This window comes from Macrobrachium nipponense, chromosome 39, assembly GCF_015104395.2.
Source record: "Macrobrachium nipponense isolate FS-2020 chromosome 39, ASM1510439v2, whole genome shotgun sequence".
NCBI lineage: Eukaryota > Metazoa > Arthropoda > Malacostraca > Decapoda > Palaemonidae > Macrobrachium > Macrobrachium nipponense.
Genome location: NC_061099.1, coordinates 10,216,714 through 10,226,747, shown reverse-complemented (window position 1 = coordinate 10,226,747; position 10,034 = coordinate 10,216,714). Strand labels below are relative to the sequence as shown.

General features: G+C 42.5%; 1 protein-coding gene across 1 annotated transcript; it reads right to left on the bottom strand.

The window, feature by feature from the left end:
* Positions 1-4,738: 4,738 nt before the first annotated feature.
* Positions 4,739-5,503, bottom strand: LOC135209947 (transmembrane protein 208-like). Its single transcript, XM_064242678.1, has 2 exons — positions 5,315-5,503; positions 4,739-4,900 (listed from the first exon to the last, which is right to left on the bottom strand). Exons 1-2 carry the CDS (start codon positions 5,501-5,503, stop codon positions 4,760-4,762), a joined length of 330 nt encoding a protein of 109 aa, XP_064098748.1. The 3' UTR covers positions 4,739-4,759.
* Between the last annotated feature and the right edge of the window lie 4,531 nt (positions 5,504-10,034).

The following is a 10,034-nucleotide window of genomic DNA, read 5'->3' as shown; positions in this document are numbered from 1 at the left end:
GGAGATACCTGGGGGGAAGGACTACCAACTCTACGTTAGAAGGAGCTGGAGAGGAAACACATTCACTCCTTTTACTAGAAGTATTCGACCTCTCACTACGAGAAACAGATCTCCTTACACGATCTTTCTCAAGCCTTTCAACATATTTCATAAATATCTTCCACTCCTTCTCTGACAAATTCTCACACTCAACACACCTACTCTCCCAAGTACACACATTCTCTCTACACTTCTTGCAAATGGTATGAGGGTCGACCGAAGCCTTCAGCAACCTTACCTTACATCCCTCTTTTCACACAAACTCTAAACATACTACCAGTGTCAGACATCTTCCAAGAACAATCCAAAGCGAATGCCAAGCTAACGTTTCCAAGTACGATACCAAAAAATCCATGAAAGTCAGCAACGAGAAGAAAATCCTAGCAGGGAACCACCAACAATGTTGCCGGTTTGGCTGGCAGAAAAAATCTGGTTCGAGTGGGAACAGTTCCTGGCGCTAGCGCCACGGTAACGGGGTGGTGGTATCCTGAACTACTAATAGGTTACTAGCGTTTGCCGCGAGATTTGAAATTTCTGCCAGGTGAACAGAGAATATAGCTATATATATACCTGCCAGGTAAGTGTCATACATTAAATTACCTGATTCCCACATTAACAAAAGGATGGTGGGTAGTGCAGCTAAACACAATTCCGCTCAGCCATTCCAGCTAAAGGTTTCTTGCACAAAACCCAAACATTCTCACCTGATCTGGAATTCTTGGTGACTTTACTACCACCAGAAGTTGGGTTCCATTCAGCCAGAATGAAATGCAAGCGGCATGATGGACCCCTGGGTCCAAAAGCCCTATAATATAACAGCCACTTGAAATAAAATACCTTCACGATATAAAAGGTACGCTCCTATACAAAATTTGTACCTTCACGCTTCCCAAAATATTAAAACCCAGGATTTAAACAAAAGACCCTAAAGAATTGCTCTTTTTTCAGTTCAGGAAAAGACTACCCACTAGTGAACTGAAAGACTACCCACTACTACTAGTAGTGGATTTAGGGCTTTACTGTTTTCAAACACAATTCTGTATACTTAAGGCAGTGCGCCGGTAAAAATCGAATTGTACTTCTACTGTGCCACATCAATCCTAGGAACCAGTTGGTTATCTAGCAACGGGACCTACAGCTTATTGTGGGATACGAACCACCTTGTATCGAGAAATGAATTTCTATCACCAGAAATAAATTCCTCTGGTTCCGCGTTGGCAGAGCCAAGAATCGAACTTCGGACCACCGGAATGGTAGCCGAGCGTGAACTGCACTCGGCCAAGGTGGGACTAGTTTTCATGCACTAGCCTATCCAATATGTCAGAGGACCTTGTGTTCCTTGACAAAAACGTTTTAAGTTTCTAAAAATCACAACACAAAAGGTTAACTTTTGCCTCTTCCAAGCTTAAAAAACCTTCACAATACATTCTAGGTTTTTCTAAATAACAAGACAAAAAGTTAACTTTGCCTTTCAGCTTAACCATTGGCAAAGACGGCTAGGTTTTCTAAAACCACAACATAGGTGTTGATTTTTGCCTCTTCCCGGCTTAACCTTTGATAACAACATCTATGTTTTCTTAAAACGACAAAACCAAAGGTTACTTTGCCTCTTCCAGCTTTTACCTTTGAAGATGTTCAAGGTTTAACCTTTAAATTACATTGTAATTCTTACAGGCACTGTAAAGCATAGACTTACATCACCTCAGCTCTAAGACAGAAAGCTAAAAATAGCATTCCTTTTACATCAGCCTAAAGAAGGGTGCTGACAAGAAATTTACTTATTAACTACTGCTAGCACTAAATAAAAGGTTTTACAGTAAATTCAGATAAAGTTTAGACCCGCATCTAAACTCCAGAGAGAGACTGACATAAAGATGAAGGGGCTTCTATCTCAACACCTTACAGTGCTGGTCCTCGGCAAGACGTAAAAGTACTTTGATGAAATACCGAGAAAAAGTATGTATGGAACGATAACTTTGGAAGTACAGTGAAAAGTCTTATTATCTATAAACAGAAAGACAATGGAAGCTATAAGAGGGAGATTAAACCAGTGGAGGACAACCAAAAAAGAATCACAACTGCCCTTCACCGTCTCCATGCATGTTAGGAGGTTGCAAATGTCCATATCCCAGAACCTGAGTCTGCACTTATCCCCAAAAGGTATAAAACAAGAACCAATAGATAATCCCTTATTGCCTTAAACCGAGCCGCATAATCAGACAGGAAGCGAAAGTGTTCTCACTTCTTCTAAACAGAGTGAGTATAAGCATGAGGACAGTACCCTGCAGCATCAGAAATGAGTTACTTGTCTTCCTCACTAAAAACTCCCGCTGATGACAAATCTTAAAGCTGGCTTCACAAGCTCGCTGGGTTGGCGTCTCCACCTCTCTAAGCAGTCACAGAGACGAGACAACGTAGCTAAGTAAAAGGTAATAACTCAACAAGCTAGATTGAAACTCCATCAGCATGTCTGTCAGTCTCGAGTTCATTTCCCCACAGGAAAGATAAAGAAAGCGAACCTCTTACTAAAGACGGTTAAAGGACCAATAAGCGTTTGTACAGCAAGAGGCGGTTTTCGGCTCTTCCGCGACTTTAAAAGACAGAAGACGACAAGACAAGACAGACCCAAAGAGAGATTTGTGCGTCCAAGGATGAGAAAAGTTACAAAATGCTCTCTAATAGGAAAAAGTGTTGGTTTTCTTCTCCAATATCTAGAGCGCTCAGAAATATGCTGAGACAATTAAGACATTCTCTACGTGGCCTCTTTCCTCAACAAAATGAGGATGCAGCAAGGCGTAATGTTGCAACAAACGCCGACCAGCCTGAACGAGTTCCTCCCACTCCATTCAAACTCTTCTTCCGCCAGTGGGCAACGGGAGGAGACAGGTGCCGACAGGAGGTAAACAAAACAGCTTAAAGGATTGCTCTTTCTCCGCAACCCCTGGCAACAAAAAGTGACACTTATCAATAAGAGGTGACAGCAGCTGAGTGCTGTATCGCATCCACCGCGACTCAATGAGACAAAGATGGTTTTAAGCGACTCAGGACTTTACCAAGTCCGCATGAGTCAACTGAAGGAAACAAGGCGCCAGAAGTGGGAGGTGGTGGGAGAGGAGTTACAATGACTCTCCCGCCTCATCTGAAAGCGAACGTACATACTTGAAAATATTTCTATATGAAACTTCCTTAGATAACTCTGAAGCTAGAATAATATCTAACTTGGTAAGAACTTAGATACTACAGACAGTGTAGACTTGAAAGAGAAACATTAATTGAGGCTTGAGGCAGTAGTAAGAGATTTGCTGATAGTCAAAGAGAAGGCAGGCAAAGAACGAACACAAGCATTACAAAGAAAAAGGGATATGCTGGCAGACGAGAATTTAGAATAACCAAAACATGAGAGAGATAAACAGTCGACTGAGTTGACATATCTAAATGTATAAAACTCGCTACAGATACATTATCATCTCGATAAAATGTCTATACCTATATTATATATTATTAAACTTATGCAAGCTAACACCTCAAACTAGGTGTTCAAAACGAGAGAATACGCCTATGGAGCGGGCATTAACGCTTACCGAAACAGTCCTTATGCGAACACTTTAAAGGTCCTTAGGCGATTGCTTTAACAGTCCTTTGGCAAATGCTTTAAACAAGATTCAGACCTGAAAAGAGTGAAGTAGGTATTGGAGGGCACCCAAAAAAACCCATCGTCCCGAGAACCAAACTGGTTCCCTGGCAGCGGACATTACTAACTGTCGCAGGGCAGTTCTACTTCTATGGAGGGATTCGGAACGCTCCCGTCACGAACTCAGTTCAACTTGTATTAGATCTAAAAATAAGTTTAATGTTATGTTCTAACTTCTTGTTACGCTTTCCTGAACTGAATGGGGAGCAGAAGGCAGAGCTACAAAGGAAGTCAATACTAGCACTATCAAAACGCCTAGTCAGAGTAGGGATAGCCTGACATGTTCAGGCATAAATTTCTCAGAACAATTCCTTACATTCCTCACATCTAGTAGTTCCAAGATCACACTCTGGTACCCTTACAAGTACAAACCGAATGTTCATCAACTTCCAATTTCAACATCCTGGTTACACCAAAAACATTCCTACATAGCCTGATGTTATTGGTTTTGCTTCCACCCGGTGGAAGATATCCTAGGAAAATGAAATTGCAATACTGCAAACAGGTGTAAAACAGTCAAACTTCATAGAACACCAACAATCGCCTAACCACAATGGCAGCAAGGAGAATTCTGAAAAGAGCTAAAACATTCGAAACACACCTGGTGGAGAACAGGTAAACTAGACAGTCATCTGGGCAGCCATTAGATTTTTTTTTCAATGCCGACTCGCCTAATCAGCGGGGAGATACGTATAGCTAACTTTAACAGTAGGTAAGATTCGTCGCAAATAAAGGCATAAAAAAACTTACATGAGGGATTATTATTATCTACATTTTTCCAACAAGACGGGGGGCAGTGGCCCCCAAAATGAAGGCATACTCCCACTGGACAGAACCTTTCATCCAAGGAGACAAAAATTTTGATAAATAAGAGTCAGTCAGCCTTTGGAGTAACAACATTACTATGATAGGTTCCAGTAAGGCAAAGATTAGTTCTTAATATGAATGACAAGGTTCAATGGGGCTCACCAACTTCAAAACAAGCCCAAAGAAGGTGTCATAGCAACAACACACATGTTGCATTATTACTTACTCTGCTAATCCACCTTCCATATTCAAATCACACCCTTCATCCAGGATAGAACCATCTGCTGCAAGTTTGGGTGTGGCCATAGATGACATAAAACGGAAGCAGGCAAACCACACCATGCCAGCAAAACCCATAAGTACCTGAAATAATGATTGTATGTTTATTTTGCATTACACTCACAACTACTACTAGCTAAAAAGCAATATGGACATAAAACTAATAAAAAAGAAAGATCAAGCTACAAAGTTATAACTAAAATTTGTCACAACAGATTACAAGAGCTCATTCAAAACATTACCTAATCTTTGAGTATCATCTTTCAAATCTAGCAATATACACCAACTTATACTAAATTAGCAATATACACCATCTTATACTGCCAGGTCAATTAAGAAAAATGTGAGAACTTCATGATCAGCCAAAATCCATCTTAAAATTAAGCTAAACTCCAATCTATCTTAATACTGTACACAGTATACATACAAGCAAAACTTTGTTTGGTACACAGAAAGAAATATGAATGAAATATGATTAAAAAAAAAACTCAGCAATACCAAATCTAGTGTAGGAAACTCAGCAAAGAATATCATCCCAAGTATGAAGTAGATACCAGCTGCACCGAGCATCATGTACCGATAGAAATTCAATGTTTCAGTATTTTCCTGAAGAATCTGCTTCTGGCCTTTTGTGCCTTGCTTTCCTGGTTTAGTGGTCTGTAAAAAATAAAAAAATAAATTATACATTCAATTTCATAAAAGCTATTTCTCGAGTACAAATTATTTCATAACTATGACTAAAATACAAAACTATTCCCACAAAATCTATTGATAATTTTGTTACTGATGGAACACTGAAGTTTATAAACAACTCAAGTTGGAGAAACAGCCTCATCCTTTCACGTATCTAGGTGTGGTGCCACACCTCAACTTGTAGATGTCCTATTGAGTATACAGTACTGATAGACAAAGAATGGAGTTGTCAAGCCAATTATCTGCTACAACTGGGGCACTTATTAAGCATGGAGAAACTGTCGTCTATTTTGTCAATTCAGCATTATTGGCAATACTATATCATGCTGAACTGGTATCAAGATACACTACACAATACTGATAACAAAAGTTTAGTGGATGCTCTGCACCTTGTCTTAAAATACTGCAAACAAGTGAAAGAATTCGTATCACACCCCTTTGCAATAGTATATGCTGAAATGATAAATAACTATAGGCTACAGTTGGTGGAAGTCAATTGTTTCTGTAATTAGCTATATGACTGCCAACGCAAAGGTATACCATAGGTACCAAAGTTATAATACTTTTCTTGCCAATATTTTTTATGGGTTTCATTTCTACCAACTATTAGACTAATCAGCTATCACAAATGGTAGAATGATGGTCAGTCTGGGAGTTCTTCCTCATGAAATGAATAAGGAATGTTATCAATGTATGTGGTATATACATATAGATTTACTGGATAAAACAGCAAGGGTTTGGGCTTTCTTCAATTAACACCTTATTGTAGACACCACTTCACTAACTCCTACACTAATTTGGCATAAGTTCTAATGATCTAATGTCTTACTTAGTAAGTTTATTTTTTATATCAAGTTAAAATTTCCTAAATTCGCAAAGTTAGGCACCTAGAAGTTTTCACTTTACGCCCAGTTTTCACAGCCTAATTTATTCAGCTCAACAATGCCTACCTTGAGTACACGAAATGCCAATAGTGAGCGAATTTTTAAGGAATATGAACGTAAAAGCTTTTTGAAGAACCGTTGAGTAAGGCCTAACCCATTTGACTATACAATGTCTAAACTATAAAAGATTGTCTGTTTCTACACATTACCTAAGCAGTAAGAATGGCTTAGCACAAGAGAGATGAAAAGGGGCATTAATTCCATCTGGAACCATAATTGGATACCCATTCCCAAACAAGCTGAGAGAAATACTAGGCCCTACACTTTCCCCTCTAAGGATGAACTGTAAGCCAGTCTTCTAATGCCCACACTTGAAGGTGGGAGGAGGAGTGGGGACGGGTGAAACACCCCTTGACCTGCGTTTCAGGTTAAGTTAATTTCAGGTAGGATACAATTTTTGACACACTAGGTCAGGTTAGGCTGGGGATTCAAGCGGGAGAGGGGACGCAAGCAGTGGTGGGGTCATGAACCCTGGGTTAGGTAAGGCTCCAATGCATACGAGCAGTTCACTCTAAAACCAGAGGTTAGGATTGATTGCCTACCTATCATTCGTGAAAACCTGCGGCACTAAGCAGCCCCAACGACAACGTAAGAACCTACATTCAAGGATAGGCTAAATTAGCAAGTAGGCTAGACCTACACTAACTGCTGCATAGTTTACCCCACGTTTTACGAAAAAATGAAAATACCAAAACAACCGTTTTCGTTGATTTCCTAGCGGCATACCTATACTGTTGTGTCCATTCTCCCCACCCTAAATCCCCAGTCTCCCAACAAGGTCCACCTTGCCATTTGGGTAGATTTATATTACTATTACGCGGTGGCCTACACTATGGCAGTTGCGGTTTTTCTATTCAGTTTTTACCTCCTCAACAAGAATTTTAAGTATACCTAATATCTATTCGGACGACTGTAATTTACCCCCAGGGGCTCGTACTAAACATGGTGAAATACATTTGACGCTCCAATTCCTGGTGGCTTTCGTAATCGCGGGGACGAATGATGCGGAATGCTTAGATAGAAATATGCCGTTTGTTGCAGGCCTTCCGCATACCTACTATAGGTATACTACCTACTATAATTCATGTAGCTATCTAGGTACTGCATATTTACGGGATATCCTAAGTAAGCTGCGCTATTAAAATAAAGTTTTACTGCTTCACCTTTTTCTATCCTTCCCATTGCCATATGTTTGGCCCTTACCTGGGTATAGTTTGTTGAAAGGTTCATTACCTATAGGCCTAGGATTATAGGTAGGTAGCCACACACGAAAACCACATAGGTATACCTAGCTAGCTAGCTAGCCTAGGTATGCTTTAGATCATGTAGGCTAGCTACCTTCGAATTTCAAAGCAGGTAAATGTTCTACCTACTAGGTAGAATATCACAGCAGGCCAAGCAGGCCACCTACAATCAACACCTAGCCACCCTCCGAAAAAGTACATTATAACGCGCCCTGACACCGAGATGGGCATCAGTCGCGACTTCTTGTTGGTGAAAAACGGAGCTAAAGACCTCTACTCTCCTTTCGAAGTAAGTATTTTCTCCAAGTTAGAAATTAAGGCCAAATTTAAGATTTAAACAGAGGGTACTGAAAAGGGTGGCCTACTGCAGTGGAAATCTCACCAAAACGCTTTAGAAATGACAATTTGTCCAAAATGTCATTTTCCTAACTATACAAACCTGAGGTCCTTTTACAATAGGAAGGTACTAGCGGCAGCTGGATAGGTCGTAAGCTTTCGAACAAGGGGTTCGGTAGTTAACTGCTGTCCGACAGGCAGCGGCGCGATGCGCGACTGGGAGGTAAACAAATCACTTTTGCTTTTGGCCCAAGCAAAAACTGCAGAGTGAGGGGTGGCATGAGGTGGGGCTATGTGTAAAAGGACCTCAGGTTTGTATAGTTAGGAAAAATGCAATTTTGGACAAATTGTCATTTGTTCCGACACGGCATACAAACCTTCGGTCCTTTTACAATAGGAAGACTCACTTCTTGGTGGGAGGAATCTGAGTCTTTTGTGAACAGACTGGTGTTCGCCCAACCTTGGAAGCCTCCCTGGTCGTAAGAGCGAGGGAGGGATCCAAGCCTCTGTCCGATTGATCGGGGTGTGCACCGCAGGATCAATGGTCAGACCTCTGGACCGAGTACTAAGAGAGAGGCAAGCGTATCTCTTCGTACCAGCAATGTAAGAACTTGTTTCCTGTACAGGAGCAAATATAAAGTCATGGGTTTGACTCTTGTAGGCATCCACTTCCCCCCCCTTGTAGGAGGAAGTGGTGGATATTCTGCTCATATCCCTAGTGAAAGGGATAGGATGGGGCTCTGTGATATAGCTCACCTGCATCTCGTCCTCATCCAGCGTAGTGGACGACCGTGGCCCTCTGCCCACAGGTAGAGGAGGAGGAAAAGACGGGAAGAGGGAGCCAGTCACTCACTCATTCACACATCCATCCAACACAGTCACACCAGGACTCGATGCTGTTTCAGCCTGCGAGGGTCTGGGTTAGCTACACAACTTGTTGAGCAGCCACCACGGGTCCCAAGGAAAAGGTATCCAAGGACCTGTGGGCAATATCCCGAAGGTAGAAGGACGTAAAGGTAGTCTGGTTAGACCAGACCCCTGCCTTCAAGACCTGCGCCACGGAGAAGTTCTTACGAAACGCCAACGAGGGGCCAATACTTCTGACTTCGTGAGCTCTCGGACGGGACGTACGGATGTCGTCACTACCATCAGCCTCATACGCCCTCCTGATGACCTCACGCAGCCAGAATGAAAGAGTGTTCTTGGATACTTCTTTCTTGGTTACCCCGGTGCTAACGAAGAGGCGTCGACACTCAGGCCTGAGGTGTCGAGTTTTCTTCAGATAGTGCCGTGAGCGCCCTCACAGGACAAAGCAGCATCTCATCCGCATCATTATCGGTAAAGTCCATTAGGGAGGGAATCGTGAATGACTCGAACCTGTCGTCAGGGATCGACGGTTTCTGAGTCTTCGCAACGAAGTTCGGGACGAAATCGAGCGTCACAGATCCCCATCCCCTGGAATGTCGTACATCATAGGAAAGACATGAAGTTCCCCTACTCTCTTCGCCGATGCCAGGGCCAGCAAGAAGAGGGTCTTGAGGGTCAGATCCCTGTCTGACGACTCTCGGAGTGGCTCGAACGGCGTTCGAGTCAAACTCCTAAGGACGAGAGTCACATCCCACGCAGGGGGTCCTGAGTTCCCTGGGTGGGCAAGACCTTTCGAAGCTCCTCATAAGCAAGGAGATCTCGAACGAGTTCGAGATGTCCAATCCCCTCAGTTTCAGGACGAGCGCCAAGGCGGCTCTGTATCCTTTGACTGTGGGGACTGAGAGGAGCTTCTCTCGGCGAAGAAAAACGAGGAAATCCGCTACCTGCTGAAGAGTGGCTCTGAGAGGAGATAGACCCCGTCTACGACACCAACCACAGAAGACGGCCACACTTCCCCTGGTACACAGCTGCAGAGGACTGACGGACGTTTTCCAGCCATCTCTGTTGCTGCGCTACGAGAAAAGCCTCTCGTTCGCAAGAGATGGTGGATAACAGCCAGCCGTGAAGACGTAG

Coding starts and splice junctions, on each gene's coding strand:
- LOC135209947 (XM_064242678.1), bottom strand. CDS start 5,503: ATGTATAATTTATTTTTTTATTTTTTACAGACCACTAAACCAGGAAAG. Junction 4,901..5,314: donor AGTTTCCTACACTAGATTTG/GTATTGCTGAGT, acceptor TCATTATTTCAG/GTACTTATGGGTTTTGCTGG.